At 46.7% G+C, this 22270-nt stretch overlaps 1 protein-coding gene across 1 annotated transcript in view; it reads left to right on the forward strand.

The window, feature by feature from the left end:
* Window positions 1-22270, forward strand: part of LOC311363306 (uncharacterized protein) — a 40469-nt gene that overhangs the window by 6390 nt on the left and 11809 nt on the right. The window contains exons 4-11 of the mRNA XM_084483263.1: window positions 7944-8090; window positions 11123-11271; window positions 11706-11823; window positions 15075-15216; window positions 16071-16216; window positions 16838-16980; window positions 18663-18803; window positions 21673-21789. Of these exons, the coding sequence (XP_084339389.1) occupies window positions 7944-8090; window positions 11123-11271; window positions 11706-11823; window positions 15075-15216; window positions 16071-16216; window positions 16838-16980; window positions 18663-18803; window positions 21673-21789 (1103 nt within the window). The remainder of the gene's footprint in view (window positions 1-7943; window positions 8091-11122; window positions 11272-11705; window positions 11824-15074; window positions 15217-16070; window positions 16217-16837; window positions 16981-18662; window positions 18804-21672; window positions 21790-22270) is intronic.

Genomic DNA, 22270 nt, shown 5'->3' on the forward strand with positions numbered 1-22270 from the left:
CACACAATACACGGTTCTACCGAGCGGGAGCTGACACCACTAGCTCGATAGCTATCTTTGTTGTTTTATTATGTCTTCAGTTGATAATGGCAGTGGGTTAAAAAAAAGAAGGTTGCGTCATAACTTGGACAATTTGGATTTATTTTATGAAAGGACCAAGCTGTGTGCGTACTTTGCTGTCAAGTTGTTGACTGTTGAACTTCCAGTGGACGTCATCATTCTGTAACGAGACGCGAGAAGAATTTTGAAGATGAGGCAGACGGATTTGAATCAATCAAGATGGCAGCGGTCAAGTACGAGAAGCAAAGCAGTGTGTTCACAACCGTATGAGCTGGCAACAATCAAGCTACAGAAGGCAGCTGTGAAGTAGGGCTGCTCGATTATGGAAAAAATATTGAAATCACGATTATTTTTCAGTTTGAAAACATGATGTATTTATTCAGCATGTCTCTCCCAAAAAACACTTTTTAACTGAGAACTTTGAAATTTCGCCTTAAAAAAATACACAAAATGGTCAAATAGAAAATGTTCAAATCTAAAACAATGTACAGATATGTATCCAGCTGTTCTGCACTTCCTATAAAACATAGGAAGCCATTCTCGAATGGAGACTATATAAAGGAGGCTTTCCTCAGCAGTTCAGAGGATTATATTTAATGGATTACCAAACAAAGTCACGATCATCTCCAGTATTAAAGAACCGGATGCCTGCCAGAACTGTAGAAAGGCGCATTACTGATGAAAACATACGGCAAACCCCAGCAAACTCTTGCATGGTTATGGTCCTCGCGACCCAGCACAAGTTGTTCCTGTTCCGGTTTCATTCACAATGTCCTGAGCAACATGGCTGGCCCCCTGACACCCTCCTCGATGGTCTTTATCGGCGCTGTAGCTCATTCTCAATAAAAGCATACACTAGGTGTTAGTAACACCTTGTAAACAAACCACAGCCCACGATGAACTTCAAAGCTTTTGACCCAGTGGAATCCTTGCGACTTTAACACTTTGCATTACGTTAGGGTAAATAGGGGTATCCAGTTCCCATGGTTACACCCATGTTCTCCTTTATCCTCGCGTCTCCGTCTGGAGAGCCGACTCGGAGGGAGCGGCTCTCACGATGGCTGCGAGGGCCCTCCGGCACCTCTCGGGTTTCATCACCCTCCATTGTTGCGCTGGCGTCCATTGTTCGTCGTTCGCCGCTCCTGCAGGGAGCCGAGAGCGAGAGCTCTGTGGTCGGGAATACCCTTTGTTTCACCGCAGTTGTTCTTGGAACGTGGGGGAAAACAATGGGACTAATGCGGACAAAGGTGAAACAGGCCTTGTGTTGCTTGAGTCTCTACCCCCCTATTGTTCCCTCTCTTTCTACCTCTTTTACTATTGGCCGCCCACCCAGAAAAATAAAGAAAAACAACAATGACCGATCACAATGTGCCGGGACTTTCCGAGTCCTCTTCTGGGGTTCTGCTAGTGCACTCCGACTTTGAGTCGGAAAATCGAAGAAGAAGAAGAATACGTTAATAATCGTTTTGGACTATGCCTTGAGTCCCATTGCCAGGATATATTTCTGGGTGCTTGGTGATTGGTTTCATCGGATGTACGTGGATGAAAATAAGTCTGTGCTGTAAATCTCGTGTCAGGAAAGCCGGGCTGCTCCAGTCTCTCGCTGGCCTGTTCCTTCCCCGGTAAGCAGAGTACCTGTTCCCCACGGCCGCCCCAGATGCCTCATATCAAAGCCACTCAGCTTCTACTGAAGCCCAGTTCCACCCCTTGACTTGGCTTTCAGATTTGTTTACCAATGGAGGAAAACTGCATTCGCCTCTCTGCCTGCACTGGCAATCACTCACACACACACACACACACTCAAACGCACACATACACGCACACGCACGCACGCACGCACGCACACACACACACATACACATACACACTAGCCAATCATTCACTCACTCATACACACACACACACACACACACACACACACACACACACACACACACACACACACACACACACACACACACACAGAGAGTCACCACGAAACCTCTGCCACACCCTAACCACCCAGACAAGGAAATATGATACAGTACATTTACATGGCTGTAAAGTGGGTGTAAAACCTTGACAACAGGGCTGTACAGGGCCAGGTGTATTCTGATGTCAGCCCTGAGCTCGTAAAGACCGCTTGTTGACAAAGACGATGATGTCACCTTTTCTAGAGAAGTGAAGCAACACTTTATTGCTTCCGCGATAAGACGTGACAGTTAAGCATGTGACGGTCACCATGGACCGGACAATGTGACACACCAGTGACGAAGAGAAGGAAGGCTCATGAATTATCCTGGCTTTCGAGGCCTACACCTACTTTCCACCACCACTCTCTGTCCATCTCTCAGATACGATACACAACGCCTCGACAAAACCCAACCGCCACTTTCTTGCTAACCAGACTGGCAACAGGTGACAAAGCGGCCATTGTGCGGGGCCCCCTGCGAGCGTTCTCACAGGTAGGAGCTGTCGGAGACGGAGAACAGGTGCATCATGGGACACAAAGGGGATGTGTGGTGGGCTCGGCGGAGACTGGTGTGTGGTTTCACCTCCCCGGGACGTGGATGTGCTCGGGTGTCTTCAGGCTTGGCTGAGCCCCCAGCCCCCCCCCCTCCGCCCCCCCCCTGTTGTGTGAGGGTTCTGTCCTGGTGTCCACCTGTTGCGAACCTGTTATTAACGCTTACTTAGGAATCCCGTTCGAGCTGCTCGCCAAATGCTGAAGCCTGTGATTGGGGCGATGAGGCTTGTAGTCAAACAAATGTGTGTGGCTGTATTTATTTGTCTCTGTGTGTGTCCGTGTGTGTGTGTTCATGTTGTATGTATATAGACCTGTATTTAAGTGTGTGGGTGGGCATCTATACGTGTACGTGTGTGTTTGTGTGTGTGTGTGTGTGTGTGTGTGTGTGTACATGTTTGTGTTTTGCGTAAACTAATGAAAGTGTCTGCTGGCAGCAATAACAACAGCAAACACTTCCTTTGCCATTCTGGACGCGACACCAGTTTCTGCAGCACTGTGTGGACTATGTATTCAAACGCACACTCCCTACACACACACACGGTGCCCTGCCCTGTGGAAAGGATTGGCCTTTTCTGTGTGTTTGCTTTTCTTTAATGGGGTTAAAAAAAGATCAGAGAGGTTAGTATCGGCTCTCTCTCTCTCTCTCTGTCTGTCTCCCTGGTGGGTTCAGTACACACAGCTTGTGACGAGTAAGACAAGGCAAATACAGCTGGATAAATCCCCTTGTTAGCTTGCCAGCTCGGTACCATACAAATCCTCTGATGTGTGGTGGTAACGTCGCCACACATCCACAGCTAACCTGCATAGTTAGTGTCTTCTTATTTGTGCCGTGGATTAGCTTCAAAAGTTAGCAGGAGGGTCCGTTGCAAGCTGCCCCGTTTGCCACAGTGGCAGCTTGTTCTGTCATCACAATAGAGAGCTAGAGCCCTTGGTTTGAAATGATCCCCATTTCAAACCATCACACGTGGAACCGAGTGGACCAACGAACGCTGAAGACTGAAACCTTATCTGCTCCCGTCCTCTTTTGTCAACTCGACTGAAACCCAGCGCCGCAGACATTTTACACCGGAGGAGGCATTGATGTACCATTGATTGGCCTGTAGGCCAACGAACGAAGAACAAACTGAAAAATATGATACTGTATTGTGTTGCAGTTACGTTTTAGAATTCTCTCAAACAAGCAAACAGTATGCGTCTGCAGAGAGTTCGATATGTAATCAGTTCACGCCTTTGGTCTGAATACATAAATGCGTTAATACATTGTTGTAAGAAATAGCTGAAGGAAATGTGCAACGTGAGATATTATTTATCAATGATGGAATATGTTGAAACTTAACAAAGAAAATAGACATCAGAGGTTACTTTCTGTTGTTTGTATTATTCAAATAGTTTGTTTTAAAACCGTCAGACATTTATAGACATAGCCTCAGCCAACAGTGTGCGGTTTCATTTGACAGACAACCTGTGATTATTATGTGAATATATATTTTTTATGTTCAGACATTTATAGAGATAGGGTTACGTGGCCGCCCCCTCTGTGGGTGGATTCATTGACAGGCAACTAGTACTGCACATTAAAAAAAATAGCAAATGATTGGAGATTATTTTGAATGGCTGTTTATTTTCTACGAGTTCAGCTGGTTCAATGTAGTGCTGACACTTTGGCACGACATAGTGGAGACACCAAAGAGACTTACCATGAACTCAGATACATGCCGAGAAATAGCAGGGAGGGTTAGAGCATCTGATCATGTGCAACCGCTAGGTTGCGAACATCATTTGTGTGTGTGTGTGTGTGTGTGTGTGTGTGTGTGTGTGTTTATGTGTGTGTTGCCGTGTGTGTTGGAATGTGCATCAGTGAATTCCGCCAAAGAGAAATTCAACGGGCAAAGGGCCACATTAGCAGCCATGATACGTAATTAAATAAACATCGCTAAAGATCAAAACGATAAATTCACAGACATTCAGCGAATGAAGAACGGACTGTTCTCTTTGAGACGCACGTCAAGGACATCAGGAGGAAGTCTCCCGAGCGCGTAGCTCAGAACTCAAGATGCCGTTTGGTGAACCTGCGGTGCCTTCAAGTTATTTGGATATTTAACGAACAGAACAGAACCTGTCTGCTCTGGAGAGATAGTGCTGCCTTTGTGAGAGCCAGGTAATTTAATGGAGAGGTAACCCACAGAGGCAGCTCGGATGAGAGCAGGAGCAGGAGGAGGAGGAGGAGGAGGAGGAGGAGGTAGGGGAGGAGGAGGAGGTGGAGTGGAAATTGAGTGCTCTTTTGTCAAAACTTAGTAAGTGGCGGAGGCGGGCATGGGGATCATTTTCAGCAACCGGTTTAGTTCAACCACATGTATCGATGTATCCCGAGACAAAAGCAATTAGAATGCAATTCACAGACAATTTGTTTTAACTGATTAAAAGCGTGGGTAATGTTATATCCGCGGTAGAAAGGGTTTTGTTTGGCTTCAGTTCGCCTTTTAAAAGGGAGGCAGAGCTGCAGTGGTATTTACATCTACAATGACAAACTAACAATTGCTAAGCTTTTCTAAACCCATTACCCTTGATCTGTGTCCAAGTGTAAGCACACACACACACACACACACACACACACACACACACACACACACACACACACACACACACACACACACACACACACATACTCACACACACACACACACACACACACACACCGTAGGATGCTAAAATTAGTACTGTGATACAATGACACGCACACACTTGGATACAAAAACGCACACATATACATCGACAAACATACACATGTGGATGAGGGAATCCAACTTTGGTCATTATTATTTTAGTTTCCCTTGTCCCGTCCTTCCAACTTTCGGTGACCTTTCTACATTGTCCCATGCTACGTTGACTCTTCTTCTCTTTCTCCTTTTCTCTTTCCCCCCCGTCTCTCTGTCCACCAACCTCCCGTTCTCTCTCCACCTCTCTCTCCTGGTCCTTTTTTGTTTGTGAGGCCTGAGTTACCCTCTGAATTGACCTCTCATTCAAATCCTCCTCCTGCCTTAATGCATCTGTTCAATTACATCACCGTCTTTGGATTGGACTGGTCCCTCCTCCCTCTCTCTATCTCGCCTTCACCCTTTTCTGGGCTTGGTCTTGTGGTTACTCACGGCCGTAAAGCGCTCGGTTTGATCCCCAATGTCTTCTTCTTACATCCTAGAACAAGAGGCCTCCTAGAACAAGAGGCCTCCTAACTCCTATCTGCTCCTTAATGTCATGTATCTGTATTCACTGTCAGGCACTAAGGGCCTCGGCTGAATGTTTAATACATCGAGGCGGTCCTCGGTTCCATCCTCGGTTCCTCATGGCAAGATCCTGCCCTTGAGCAAGGCTCTGCCCACCACGGTACCTGTGAAGCCACGTGATTGGCTGCAGTGCCTGGAACATGTATAATAATATACAACTATATATAGATCTAAACTCGAACATAATCCTCTTAAGTGCCAAAGCCGTGTCAGGACAGACTACTTCTTTTGGAGGAATTTTGTGTCAAAAGTAATCCCGACAGTTTTTTTTTTTAGAGCCTCCTTCACGGAAACTCTCTTTCTTTCCCATCTCTTCTCTCGTTCTTGAGACCTATTCCATTCACACTTTGTGTGTTTTTTTCGGTGCATTAATACAATATGATTCATTTTTCTATTTTTGGTTGCGCGACAACTATGGAACCGAGAATCGCACTCAATGTGCTTCAAGGCTCTGGTGTTTCATGAGGTGCTACCGTGACACACACCGTCCCCACCGAGGCCGCGCCGGACGAGCTGGAATAAAGCAAACACTGAACATGGGGGAAAAAAAAAAAAAAACACCCACACCCCAGCAGGGGGTCAGAGTTCACCGTTCCGAAACCCACCTTAATCCCCCTGTGAAACAACGCGCCGTGTGTTTTTAGTCCAGCTTCCCCTTCCTCCCCGCCCCTCCCCTCCCCTCTGTGTGGATTCAGTCCAAACGGACCGCCCTGTCGCTGGCACAACACCCACATGCCCCTCCCTGGAGCGCTGCCATTTCCTGGTCCACCTCCTGGGTCGTGGCAGGACGGGTTGGTCACAGTCCAAAGTTGGGAGTTTCACTAAGGCCCCCGTCCCATTTCTCTCCCCTTAACAAGAACAAGAGCTTTGAGTGCCCTTAGCTGCAAGTCAGCTCCCAAGCTGGCTAGCGTTCAAGGGTTGATTTTAAGGGGAAAAACTGCACTCCCCCCCCTTGCTGCCTTAAGTATTAGGACACCCTACCCCTTTGCGGGAACGCGCAAAATCTAGGGTTAGGGCTCAAATCTAGGGGAAGGAAGGAGAATTGGGACAGAGCCTTACTCTCGTCGCTCCATGTCGTCACTCAGGCAGGAGAGTCGAGTGGCGTATGAGTTTGACTCCCAGCTACAAGGTTCCAGGTTCGATGCCCTGTGTCTGCGTCCTACCTGCAGGCATCCTTGAGCAAGGTGCGTTCACCCCTACTGGATCTGTATCTCAATTCAGTCACCGTGATACATTCACCACTAAGTGGTCATCGATCAATCGCTTAGCGGAAACTCAACAAAACCGGCAAATGACAATTGCCACGGCAACGGATGTGTCCCAATGTTGCTGAGACTACCGCACTGCGGTGTGTGTGGGATCCGGCCGGCGCGTCTGTTCACGTGGTGGTGGTTTGCTGTTCTCTTTTTGTTTTTGTGCAGTGAGTGTCCAGTGTTGTGTCTGTCTCAACGTTTGAACGACCTTTTGTATGCAGAATAATTTGTCACACTTTTCTTTACCAAAGGTTGAGTGATGGCAAGAGAGGAAGAGAGGAGGAGGAGAGAGAGAGAGAGAGAGAGAGAGAGAGAGAGAGAGAGAGAGAGAGAGAGAGAGAGAGAGAGAGAGAGAGAGAGAGAGAGAGAGAGAGAGAGAGAGAGAGAGAGAGAGAGAGAGAGAGAGAGAGAGAGAGAGAGAGAGAGAGAGAGAGAGAGAGAGAGAGAGAGAGAGAGAGAGAGAGAGAGAGAAGGACATAGATATGAGGAGAGAGAAGAGTATAAGAGATGAGGAGCAGATATATATGAGTGTTGGAGTTAGAGGGGGTAGGGGTGAGATGAGCAAGCACTGGTGGTTGCCTAGGGAGCTGTCACCTGGCAACCAGGAGATCGCATTTCACCGGGTTGTTTAGGTGTGTGAGTGTGTGTGTGCGTGTGTGTATTGATGTTTGTGAGTTTTGTAATCGTTTCTCAATGGGTCCTCATCAAACTGTTTCCAGAACTTTTCACCTTGGATGTGAAATGAACCGTACAATTTTATTCTATTTGTATTTCATTTTCCTCTCTCCTTCTCTGTCTCTGTCTGCCGTCTGTCTCAGTGATTTGCTCTCTCTCTATCTCTCCCAGGGCGAGTGAGCTTGGTCCGCGGCACGTCCCTGAGGCTGGAGCGTCTCGCGGTGGAGGACGAGGGGTCGTACGGGTGTCAACTCTTCCTCCTGGACCACGTCACCAACGTGTCTCGCGCCGGCAACTGGACGCGGCTGTCCATCACCGGTACGGTGGGCTGCAGAGAGGCTCCGTGGAACAGAGCGTGACCCTGGTCCAACCCTCCGACCCCCCCACGGGCCCCCCTTCTGCTCTCTCACGTCCTGTGAGCTGTGTGTACCCAGTTAGCAGCCGGGAACGAGAAGTATCAGAACATGATGAGACCCAGCAAAGACGAGCAGAATAAATGTCCCCTTTTTCAGAAGTCCCTCCCCCTCTCTCTCTCTCTCGTCTCTCTCCCCCCCTCCCCCACGCTCAACCCGTGTTATCGAAGCGAACGACGATCCCTCCAAAGTGTGCTCGGAAGTAGGCCTGCACGATAAATCGTTCTAAAATCGCAATCTCGATTCACCCTGTGTGCAATTTAAGTTTTAAATTACTTTGATTCTCATTTTTTTTATGAGCCGACTGACACACGGTAGACAGTGTTGTGTGTAACGCGTTAGGTAACTACTTGTTCATGTACTTGTTCAAAGTCAAGTTACACGTAACTACTGAAAATATGGCAGGCCTATATATGGGAAAATACTAACGAAACGCGCAACGTTACTTTTCCCAGGGACAGCTTTGACAGCGATGCTGCCTTCTCATGCAGTATGCTATTGCACAAGCACGCAGCTGCGCAGCAAGCACGCAGCAAGCTCGCAGCAAGCACGCCTGTGTCCCTTCACAAGCTCTCATTCCACACCGTACGAGACGGACGCTGGTAGCGTGAAGCTGTTTCTGCATCTCAGACATTGCTTCCGCAGGCATTTTCCAAAGCTTAGCCTACGACAAAAAAAGCCAGCGGTGGAACGAGATAACAAACGCCGTCACTGTTTACCAGTGTATGGACTAGGGCTTTGACTCCGAGCTTCGTTATTTGAATATTAAAAAAATATATAATATTCGAACGAATATTAGGCAGGACTTAATATTCAAACCTTTTATTGGATTTATTTTTTGTAAACGGGACGTAGACCGACTAATTTCACGGATTCCTGTAAGACCAGGTTGCCTTAATTACATCTGTCACATATTTAAGGGGAAAACTAAATGAGGAAAGAGGCGGTGGTTGCAAAAAGTATTTTGATTGCTTATTAAGTTCACTCGTTGCCTATAATGGTTTATTCGTTTCCCAGTATCATTTCCTTAATTTAGAAGACAGTTTTGTTCATTTTTGAATTGTGAAATAAATAAAATGCAGTGCAGCGCAACGCAGATGTCAGCACAACACAATCTATTACTGACACCTTGCACAATGCGATCCCATACCCACGTAACTCTCTAAACTAAAACATCGGGATTCATATTTTTCCCCGAATCGTGCAGGCCTACTCAGAAGTCTCGCCCTCTCTTTCGTCGATAACGTTCATTTTGCAGCCCCACCGCCTGCAGCCCCACCGGCTCCTCCCTCGTTCTCGTTCAAACGAATCGCGAATGCACAGTTCTCAGCCGAGTCGGTCAGACTCGGCTCCTCCCTCGTTCTCATTCTCAAACGAATCACGATCGTGCAATGGTGCAAATGGTCATCAATCAACACAACATTACCTTTTAGCTGAGGAGCGCTTCATGTTCGGAATCGGGATGTTGTTGTCCGGCTGGCTCTCGTGACTTCTCAGTCCTCGAGTCCTCACCGCTAAACACAGTCAGTGAACGAACGGTGACTCGCGAGTCAGCGCGACTCAGCGACTAGTGGGCGGAGCGGGGAGTCGAGTCTCGGAGAACGAACGAGACGAACGAGACAAACTGAAACGGGGGAATCAGGTCGGTTCGTTCATGTTAAAGAGTCGTTTGTTCGAACTGATTCGTTCGCGAACGAGCCATCACTAGTGGGGAGTGCGTACGTTCAGCGGGACATTGATGCTACAGGCGCTGGCGGGGTTGAGCCGATGCGTGGGAGGGGAAGCAGATGGCGACCGAGTGAGAAGTCAGGGGTCACACCCTGCTGGTTCAGCACCTCAGAGTTGAGAGAGTAGAGCGAGTTGGGTCCCTGAGGGGCCAATTTGTTTCACAACAGTAGTCACACAACAAATACAAAATACACAAACAAGGAAATAACACGGTCGTAAGCATTGCCATCAGATGGAGAAACACATAATCCAGGGATAGCCGTGATTGTGCGTGTTTGTGTGTGCGTTTGTATCGTATGTTCTATTATCAGTCTGCTTTTATTAACAAGTAGGTGTCATGTTAATATGAAAAATATAGGTAGTGGTAATTAGAGGTTACAGTGTGTATAAGGAAAAAGTGTGTTTACACAGCTCAAGCACAGTTGTTTAAGAACGCCAGCATACGTGTGGTTGTGTGTGTTTGTTTTTCTCCACTACTCAACTACGACTCATCTACTCAAAGAATCAGTAGTGGGTATCATACTTTTAGCAAAGTTTCTATAGAACTATATGTCTGTTTGTATTTTAAAAGGCTCTCCAGGTCTCTGATGTGTCTCTGTCAACCTGGTCCCCCGGGGAGACGGGTACAGGGAGCTCTGAATTATATGTCGACGAATCTACGAATATAATTGGCAAAATAAAATATAGGTTGTATGTTTGGTTGTTTGTGTTGGCTTTGAAGTGGGGGACCGCCGCGGTGAATTTCCCTCACTGGAGGTTGTTGTTGTCGTGGCTCTTTAGCTAACTTCACAGATGTTAGCTTAGCGCTTCAGATCAAAGTGGGAACATCAAAACCTCTAAGTCAGGCGTCACGCATGTGTGTGTGTGTGTGTGTGTGGGAGGGCGGAGAGGAGAAGGAGGTCAAAGGGGAGTTTACCCTGGGTGACAGGTTTGGGGGCCTCAGATGTTAAGTCCCATGGCTCTTTAGGTGATCCGCGTCATCCAAGCCCAAACACAAACATCACAATGGTGCTCAAGAATAGTGACTGTGTGTGTGTGTGTGTGAGGGCATGAACTTTGTGTACGTCTGTCTTACACATTCAAAACAGTTTGCTTTCTTTGATCCGTATAATTAATAACTTTTAATTCATATTACTACTTTCACAATATTCCCAATGTTCTATAGAAATGATTTTAAAATCCTTTGTTCATGTTTACCTTGTTCCCTAGCCCCACCCACTTTTACCAAGACTCCGCCCCCTGTCGTGGAGGCTCTGGCTGGCAGCCGTTTGTCCCTGTCGTGCGTTGCCAAGGGCAACCCTGTCCCGTCCGTCACCTGGCTGAAGGATGGGGCGGGGCTCCGGGAGCGGGGCGTGGAGGTATGTGATGATGGCGGCGGTGATGATGTTGATCACTCGTCACTCGTCGTCTAGTATGATGCAGTGTGACGTATGAGGCCCTTCAGGATTTCCTCATAGTGTGTCGTTTGAATTATGGAGTAGAAGAAGTGTTCAAATACGCACAACGTGTGCTCGACGTCTGAGTCTCAACAAAGTGGTACTTTTTAATCAAGCAGTGGCCGAAGGACACACACACACACACACACACACCTTCTGTCCAATTTCCTATTGGTAGCATTTTAGTTATTTAAGGTTTTCGCTGACGAACAGGAAAAAAACATGCTTTCATGTTATTTCACCTTCATTGAAGTATCGTGTGGTTGTGTGTGTGTGTGTGTGTGTGTGTGTGTGTGTGCGTGTGTCAGTCAGTCAGTCAGTCCACCTGTCTGACCTGTCTGTGTGTCTGTCTTCAGATCCAGGGTGGGACTCTGCTCCTGAGGGTCGTGACCCCGGAGCTGAGGGGCCAATATGGCTGCCGCGCCTCCAACCCTGACGGAAACATCTCCCATGTGACCACACTGCAGGTCAAAGGTCAGTGAACGACTTGCCACTTCACCGTTACAGGTGAACAAACTAAAGGCGAGGCTGAGAATGAGCGCACAATATAGCCGGCTCTTGAGACCACCATGTCCTCCCACTCACCCCCCGTCTCTAATTGGAACTGAAAATGTTTCTTTGTGGTCGTCCATTACGTGTGCCTTCTCTCTTCCCCTTCTCCTCCTCTGCTTTTCCATTTCATTTTCTTGCTGAGGATGCTGAGGATTCTTTTTCTGACATTTTATAGGGGGGGGGGGGGGGAGAGAGAGCGAGCGGGAGAAGGGAGAGAGGAAGATAGGGAGGGAAGGAAGCAACAGAGATGGACTCATCGTGTCCATTTTTACGAAGCGTGTCAGACCACACTCAGAGCACTTTTCCTTTAAGCATCAAAGGGAGAGAGCAGGGCTCTCATCAGGTGAATGGAGTGGTTCCTTGTTTATCCTTAGGGGCCATGCATAAAGGCCTCTCAGACAGCATGAGGCACCAAATGACACACAACACATTACTGGGGTCCAGACCTAACGCCTACATGAAGATGGGAGGGGAGGAAAGGAAATATCGAGAGATGGAAATAAATGAAATGTACCTCATTTCACATACGCAAAATATAGAAGTGGATGGATACAGCAACATTTAATCTTATGGTCAAGGACATTGGGGACAAACTCAGAGAGAGAGAGAGAGAGAGAGGGAGGGAGAGACGGAGAGAGAGAGGATGTATCTCTTATCAATTTCAATATGTGCATATTGAGTTGAGCTTGTGTGCAGTTGAGTGTGTAAACGCACATCATGCTGAATGTGAATTGTGAGTAGCTTTGAACACACTCAACACATGTACGAGTGTGTGTGTGTGTGTGTCTGTGTTGGCTTAGATTTAAATATGCAAATTGAAAAAACCCAGCCCCCTCCCCATCCCACCTCCACCATGAGGTAAGATAGCCACACAATTTGAATTTATATATTGGACCGTGGTGGCCTCTATTTGTGATGTCACAAATGCACCCACGTACTGAAAGAAGTGCGGCATCAGCTCAGGGGGTAGAGCGGGTCGGCTGGTAACCACAAGGTTGCTGGTTCAATCCCCGGCTCCTCCTCCTAAGCTGAGTGTTGAGGTGTCCCTGAGCGAGACGCCCTCACCCTGACTGCACCTGACAAGCTGGCTGTCGCCCTGCGTGGTCGACTCTGCCGTCGGTGTGTGAATGTGTGCATGAATGGGTGAATGTCAGTCAACACTGTGAAACGCTTTGGATAAAAGTGCTTTATAAATGAGGACCATTTGATATGTGTATTAAAAATCCCTCTTCATAACAAAACCCTCTCTGCTTCAAAGAGGCCTTTGTTTTAAAGAAAACATCTCTTACATTAAAGACTAGTCCTTCACGACAACTTTAGGTGACTGTGGGCTGTGTCCCAATTCAGGGGCTGCATCCTTCGAAGGACGCGTCCTTCGAAGGGGCGTGAGTATATCGCTCGTTCCCAGAGTGACTCGCTGAGCAAATTCAAATTGTGCTCTCGCGAGAACTCCAGGGTGGCGCTTCAATCCTCAGTGGTGTGGTTGGATGCTGGGACATCATCCGCTTCAGCACTGTATTTTGGCACCTTAAGCACCTGCTTAAGGAATTAAGTGTCGTAATGTTTAACATTTCCCCCTGGCTCTTAGCCTAAAGTCACCTGGACATATCTGTGGTCAATGCTGACCGGATTTCAGTAATGTCAACAATAGAGCTGATATATTCTACAAATACAAAGTGCTGGCCCGGCCGTACTTCTCCCTTTGTTGTGAGTGTCTACACTCACAACACCCCTCCCACTCACGCCACCCAGCCAGCTGAGGTGCTCCACTTCACCTTACACAGCTGCTCAGCCGGTTGGACCGGACACAACACTTGTTATTGAGTTTTTTTGTAGTTCTGAAGGGTCCCTTGTCTGCTAACCTGGATGGGACGACTCTGAAGAGATAATATGTAGGTGAGGAGAGTGAATGACCCGGGAATCAAACCCGTGTTACGCTTCAATCGGTATTACATGAGAAAAATCATAGTAGTGAGCATGTGCAGTATGTAGAGAGAGAGAGAGAGAGAGAGAGAGAGAGCGAGAGAGAGAATGACATGCAGCATAGGGCTGAAGGTATCCTGAATCGTACCCTCGCTATGAGGAGTGATGCCTGCTCCCTACCCTCCCCCCCCCCCCACACAGGGATTAATAGACCAGCCCGCCGGCCCGCCAGTGCAAAAACTCGTCTCTTTTGAAAAGCCTAAAGTAATCCCGACCCGTCATCCGCGCCCGTCCATCCAGCGTTTAATTTCATAAACCGTCATCCGTGATTACAGATGATTATGTGTGGCTGATGCGTGTTTATTTAGCCAATAGGGTTAGTCCATTTCTCTCTCGGGGTCGCTTAGACGCACGACAGATTCCTGTACGCTGCGCTGTTTAGCCCCCCTGTAAAAAGACCATGACGATGATTCACCAAAAGGGGAGAGATTTGTCTCTCGGCAGTTTGTCTCTCGACGGTGTAAAGAAGCAGCCCAGGTAGTATTTTACTGGGCTATATCGCTTTTTCTTTTTCCTCTTGTAACGTAACTTGGCACAATGCCAGGAAATGACCTCATCATAGCAGGCACAGTAAATATTGAATATGAGCGTGTGCGTGTGTGTGTGTGTGCATATCTCGTCGTAGCATAACTAAAAAGGATCAGATATCGGCTTCATCCCGTGCATATATCGTATGCCCTCGAGTATTGTAAGATGCTTTGTCTTAGTGCAGCATATGGGTCACATTAGATGCTTTCCATTATGTGAATACCACCAGCTTGTCACACAAAGGGTGGTAGTGAAAGAAATGAGTGGTAGTGTCGGAAAACACACATCACACTCGGTGCAGATCAGGAAGCGAGTGCATATAACAGTAAAGCATAATTTTAGCAGACAATGGGAAACGAAAACCCTGGAATGAATCGACCATTGACTGCTCTGACCAATTATTTTCCGTCTTGTACTTTATTTGACATTTTACCTTTTAAGTTATAACAATTGACTCTACTATGATTACTTTTGACATTTAAATGATTCCTTCAATTGTCTTTGAGTAATTGTCCTCTCTGGCCTCCCTAAAGCACTCTGAATGGCGTTTGTGTTTGACGCTCGCTTTGCCTTAACTTACTCACTTTGCCTTAACTCACTTACTTCACCTTACCTTTCGAGAGGGAGTTCAACTCTTTTTTTGTTCTGGATCTTTCTCCCAGGCCCCCCGGTGATCGTCGTCCCACCCAGGAGCGCCTCCCTCAACATGTCCCAGAACGCAGACCTCACATGCAAGGCCATCGCCGACCCCCCCAACATGACCTTTGTGTGGACGAAAGGGCGGGACAACGTCCATCACATTGAGTGAGTTAAACCAGCCGTCAGCCGCGCCCGGCTGTGTTTTAATGAAGCCTTTTTACCGCACACAGACGAATCAAGACATAATCCTTGGAGATTATGGTGTCGGATGAGACGGCAATTTGATACCTTGCTGTAATTTTTCTGTCGCATAGCGTATGCTTTGTAAGTGATTAAAGTGGTAGGTGCTTTATATAGTAGCAGTAGGAGTAAAGCTCATATATAATATACTCTTTATGCTGGTTCACGTTGTTGTCAGAAGATATGCTAACACGAGACGCAGGAGAAAAGAAACAGCCACAGTATGCTATAGTCAGATCAGATCGTTACAGCATTTTGACGTTTAAAATCAAATAATGATATCACACACATGTGAATAACCCCATCTCACCGGCTCAAGTGATGGAAATATAATAATCATTTTTAATCAGTTTTATTTCAAAGCGAATTCTGTGTGTGATGTGTGTGTGTGTGTGTGTGTGTGTGTGTGTGTGTGTGTGTGCATGCAGTTTTTTTTACTGTGCTGGTGTCTATGTGTGTCTTGCTTGGGCTTCATCGACTCTTACTTAACTGCAGCGATATCTAAAAAATGTGTGGGTGCATCATCTCTGCCTAATCTTGTTGAAACAAAAAATCTCCATAACATCCTGGTTTTCACTGGTGAATAAGTCATAGAATGCAACTCCTACGCTGCAATGCTGCAGGAACACTTTGGCTCCGCTCTAAACAACAACTTGAAAATCGGCGTGATAATAATAATAACAACGATGTAATGTTTTATTCTCTCAGAGGTTCAAGGTCTGACTTAATGACACATATTCATGCGTTGTCGCTGTGGTGGTGGTGGTTTTCCTCTTAAGGTCTCTCAAATCCCGCGTGAAGATTATGGTGGATGGATCTCTGCACATCTCCACGCTCACCCCAGAGGATTCTGGGAAGTACACCTGTATGCCCACCAATGGCCTGCTAGCCCCGCCCACCGCATCAGCTGACCTCACCGTGATGCGTGAGTCACTCACTCTATGCTGAGGTTTTTCTTTGTTGTTGTGTCCAAAAGTTGTCTTTCTTGAATTCTGGTTTTTGTTTCTGGTTGTTGTGCATGTATTGTCATGTATTTGCTGGGAATATTGTTTGCCATTGATAAATAATTGATAAATAATATATCGTCACCCTCTTAAAGTAATGGCCTAAGTCATATTTTCAAGTTGTTCAGAAAACAGAAAAAACGGAACCATATATAGAGTATAATATACTCTATTATATAATATACTCTATTATAACAGAAAAAACTGAACCATATATAGAGTATAATATGCTCTATATATGGTTCAGTTTTTTCTGTTTTCTGAACAACTTGAAAATATGACTTAGGCCATTACTTTAAGAGGTTGACGATATGAATAATGAATGAATTAAGTATTGATCGAATTAAGTATTTTTCATGAGCTAAATCAATCGTTTCTAAATCTCATCGTCTGTTGGGGTTTTTATGTAGACGTACGATGAGTGAGCAGCTAATAACTTACTACTAGGAAGTGCACTATCCAATGAGTTTGGAGTTTGGATTGATTTAAGCAATTGTAATAAATGACATATTATCATTTTTATTTGATGTATATTATATTAGATCCGGCTCAGGCGCTGCCGATGCCCAGGGAGACGTACCTGCCCACCGGGATGAGGGGTCTGGTCACATGTCCCTTCTTAGCCAATCCCCCGCTGCTCCACGTGGACTGGACCAAAGACGGAACTCCCCTGGACGTCACCCTGGTGAGTGCCCAAACACGGACCGCTTTGGACCAGATCGGGTTCAGATCGGACTAGGTTAACATCGCGAGGAAAAAAACGGGTTGGCTGGGGGGGGGACACACACACATGCGTCTTCACAAATGAATGGAACATCCTGCTGAGAAACAACGAGAAGCCGCACACATTCACAAATACCAGTGAGCGTTCACACACATAAGTTTGGAGCTTCAAAGTTCAGGAGGTTCTTTGTGTGCGCTGTGCAAAAAGAACAGCGCGGGTTGAACCATAATAAAGTCACGATCTCGTCTCCGTCGTGTGACGTAAACGGCTCCAGCAGCCCACGTGTTTCACGCTCGCTGCTCACTCGACCTTAACCACCCGCACACCCACGCATACACCCCTGCCCTGCGCGGCAGCTGTGGACATCAAGCGCACACCGCTGTCTGTGTGTGTCTGTGTGTGTGTGTGTGTGTGTGCGTGTCTATAATCAGCCATCTGTGCGAAAGCGGCAACGTATGTGGCAGAGAAAACGGCGTTAAAGCAAAAAATCTGTATTGACCCATACTGAACAACCGGCCTCTGAGTCGAGGTCTCGATGACTCACGGAGATACAGTGGAGTGTGTGTCTGTGTGTGTGTGTGTGTCTTCTGTTTCTTAGTCAAACCAAGCAATCTTCTATTTCAGGTTACTGTGCAATCAAACTTTATTGTGTTCAGGCCCCATTCTCCCAGCTGGAGAACCTTGACTGTAAGTGTGTCACTGGCTAACAGAAAACACTAACTCGGCCAGCGCAGGTACGTTTCCAGTAGCTGTTTGGGAGACAAACCAATGTTCTGAGACTAAGGGACTGTAAAGGTTTCTTTACGATCATGAGTACGTCCACAGGACGCTCAATCAACCCATTAATCAACCATTCATCCCTGTAAAGACTGAATGGCAGTGTTCATGATGGACAGCTGTCACAGGTGAACCACCTGTATGTCGACCACGTGTGTGTGTGTGTGTGTGTGTGTGTGTGTGTGTGTGGACTTTGTGTGTGTGTGTGTGTGTGTGTAATTCACCTGTAGTGTCGACCACAAGTGGGTGTAGTTCAACTGTAGTGCTAACCCCAGGTGTTTTTGTGTGTGTGTGTGAGTTTTTTGTGTGTGTGCGTGCGTGTATGTACACCAGTCAGGGTGACTCACCAGGAACAACAGAGCAGCAGCAGAATGTAGAAACAACAAAACAACAACAACTCTCCAGTTCTGGAGGGGGCGGCTTATGTCAGAGAGACTCCTTCCTGCATTATTATATTATCATATCGCACTTTCAGTCTGTGAAACTAAAATAATACCATCACATGATTAGACGGGGTTGGAGAAACAGTGACAGTTCCTTTCAATTCTCTTTCTTTCTCTTGTCTTAATTTAAATACATTTTCTTTCGCTGTCTTCCTACCTTCATTTACATTATTTTATTTCTCTCTTTCTTTCCATCTTAAATTATATTACTTCTTTCTCTCTTTCTTCACTCTTTCTCTCTTTCTTTCTCTCCTTCTTTCTCTCTTTCTTCCAGTATTTTTCCTCTCTCTCTTTCCTGTGTTCTGAGCCTGTTAAAAACATTTCCATCACAGATCAGAAGAATCAGAACTCGTGGAACGCCTTATTGTGAACACTATCACTCATTTAATAACCATCCGGTTTTATTTGTGCATCCTTCCATAGTACCCGGGGTGGACCGTGACCTCAGAGGGCTCGTTGTCCATGGCGACGGTCAACGAGGACTCCGCGGGCGTGTACCGGTGCACACCCACCAACAGCTACGGGTCCATGGGCTCTTCTGGGGCCACGCGGGTGCTCCTGCAGGTGTGAACTCACGGGGGGCGGGGATGCTATAGCCTCATGGCATAACTGCCCAAGTCATATTTTAGGGTCAATCTTGCATCTAGCGTCAAAAATGAGTGAAAGTGAAGTGGAATAGATGACTTCAGCAGATAGTGGTTATGGATTGTAGAAAGCACTCTGATTGGCTTTAGGATATAGCCAATGAGGCGCAGTGAATCAGCGGCGTTAGGAGAGTAACGTTAGGTTAGATATCACAAATCGGCGAAAAATTTGACCTAGGTAATTATGCTATGAGGCTGAACGATATTATAATCGATGCATTTTAGCAGCGCTTTTCGAGGTTCCCAAAGTGCTTTACACAGTGAGTATGTGTATGACCCACCTCACCCTCCACCAACCACTGGAAGAATGAACCTATCCAATGAGAGACCGCGTGACGATTAGGGGGCCATGTTGGTACAAGAGGCTGTTAGGGAATCGGGCCAGGACACCGGGGGGGTACACACCTGCTCTTGCGGTGAGTAACATGGGATCTTAGGTGACCACAGGAAGTTAGGACCTCGGTGTAACGTCTCATCCCAAAGACGGTGATGTTCGACAGGACAGAGTCCTGGGGCCATGGGGATCTTACACAGGCCAGAGGGATGAGCCCCCCCTGCTGGCCCTCCAATGCCTCTACCAGCACCGACTGTTCTCCCATGCTTAGCTTGAAGGCAGTGTTGTGCAAGTTCTCACTTCACATGAACTAGTTCAAGGTTCAGTTCATACAAAAGAAAATGAATAAATTCATGTTCATAGTTCACCAATTCAGTTTTGACCTAGTTCATGTTCAGTTCATTAACAGTTTTTTAGAAACCGAAGAAAAACAGTTGGAGTGAGTTTTCTGTGCTTATCTTTTAAAATTAATCCTCTCCATTACCTGCTGCCCACCACTACAAGATTATTGTTTGTTGGATATTATTTGTACACCTGTTTCATTCATCACAACTCTGAACTAGTTCAAGTTCAAGTTCTTTAGTTAAATATATGTTATGTTCAGTTCAAAGTTCAACTGAATGAACTAGTTCTTTTGAACTAGTTCATGCACAACACTGCTTGAAGGGTAGCCAGTATTGCTAGGCAGGAACCCATGGGGCTGGTCTATAACAGTACAGGTGATCACTTAAAGTACAACAACACAAGTCGATAGGTGATCAAATAAAACAGAAGCAGGACAAAGAGCAGCAGTACATACAAATAAAATAGAGGATAAGCAAATACTAATATTACAAGATATCATAGATAATAGATAATACATATATTACACTGAAAAACATAACACAATAAATCAAAAATATATACAATAAATGACACAATAAATTAAAAAAGATAAATGCACAAGTAAGAGATTCCAGCAGAAAAGTTAAAAGATGACATCACATGTTTAAAGAGAATGATTTGTCAGAAAAAAAAACTTAAACTAAACAAAAAAAAACTAGACTAAAAGGGTTTGAAACGGACATACTGTGTGGCAGAATGACTCACATAACATCCCCAGGACTGGGCAACAGCCTATAGAATTCACTGGTGCCAGTAAACAGCGATAATTTATACCTTAAAGTGTATTCACTCCAGCACATTAAAAGTCCTCGGTAATCGACTGGCAAATGCGTCTGTCATAGTGAATTAAAACCTCCACACAGAAAAAACTGACATTTGTGGCGACCTTTAGCTGCCATGTGTGAGCCCTTTGGCGGGAACAAAAGTGAACCTACGACTTATCGCACCAGGGCCCCGGTGGAGGAATTAATTGTGCAGCTAATTCCGCCATCATTAGGGTAATCTTGTGCCCAGGCAGGGGTAGCGCCAGCAGTAATCAGGCTCTAGAAGGAGACGTAACACCCAGGGCCCTGGCTCCCCATGGTCACTGAAGACCCCAGGAATAGGAGTGCTAATGATGCTATCCATTTGTATGGTACACAGGTAATCTCCTGGCTTGCTGCACTTATATAGCATTTTTGCCATTGGTCATTGTTTTTGTTAGTTACATAAGCCTCTTTGGCAAACCAGCTCGAAAACAAACAACAAAACTTTGCTTTGTATTGCACACACAGCGAGACCGTGCAATGCATACACTGGTGAGCGGAATAAAGTAGCAATGTAATGTGAGTAAGAGCATTTAAAATCAACATTAAAATGACCAACGTGGTACAAATACAAAGAAAATAAATCTCTTTACGGGCGCAACCGTTTTCGTTGCTGGGTCGTGCGGTCGGCCTCGCGGAACTCGCTCTACTCTCAGAACTACGAGTGGGAAGGTTTACACTACGACCAAAAGGGGGCGGGGCTCTGTGAAATACCGCAAGAAAGCCGGGAGATGTACACCTTAGGACCCGTGCGGGCGTACCGTACAACGTGATCGCACCACAACCCCGCTGTCACCACTAATCATCGCCGGCTCAGTCAGTTCCACTCCTCTCCTCCCCTGGGGGGTAGCCAGTGTGTACCAGGAGTTCTGGGTCACACAGGCTGCCGTGCATCACCAGGGGGGCGGGGGGGGGGGGGTAGTGGATGAGGGAAGATATCCCCCCGAGATACACACACACACACACACACACACACACACACACACACACACACACAAAGACAATCAAACACACACACACACAAAGACAGTCAAGCACACATACACACACACACACACACACACAAAGACAGTCAAGCACACACACACAAAGACAGTCAAACACACACACACACACACACACACACACACACACACACACACAAAGACAGTCAAGCACACACACACACACACACACACACACAGAGCGTCTTGGGGGTCTTGTAGAGGCTAAACTAAATGCTGTTATCATTGGGTTGTTGTGAGCGTGTCCTCTGCTCCCCCCAGGGCCCCCCGGCGCTCCGCTCCGCCCCCCAGCAGCAGTACCAGCAGGAGGTGGGCCGAGCGCTGCTCATCCCCTGCCAGGGAGAGGGGGGGCCGGACACCAGGGTTACCTGGAGGAAGGTGAGGGTCCCGCCTCCTGGTGGGGGGGGGCTGTGTTAGTGTGTGTGTGTGTGTGTGTGTGTGTGTGTGTGTGTGTGTGTGTGTGTGTGTGTGTGTGTGTGTGTGTGTGTGTGTGTGTGTGTGTGTGTGTGTGTGTGTGTGTGAGAGAGAGACAGCTGTGTGTGTGTGTGTGTGTGTGTGTGTGTGTGTGTGAGAGACAGAGCTGTGTGTGTGTGTGTGTGTGTGTGTTGTGGCTGGATGTGTATGTGTGTGTTGGGGGTGGATCTGTGTGTGTGTGTGTGTGCGTGCGTGCGTGCGTGTGAGAACCATGGTTGTTTATGGTTGTCTTTGGGAGGATGACCTAATCTTTAATGGATGTGCGTTGACACCTGCATGTGCATAGACCCCGGCATGTAAATTGACAGGTGCATGTGCATGCATATTATGTTATTCATGTCACACTTAGACAAACAGACTATTTCCATACACACACACACACACA

The sequence above is a fragment of the Micromesistius poutassou genome (genome assembly GCF_964030765.1).
Source record: "Micromesistius poutassou genome assembly, chromosome: 18".
Lineage (NCBI taxonomy): Eukaryota > Metazoa > Chordata > Actinopteri > Gadiformes > Gadidae > Micromesistius > Micromesistius poutassou.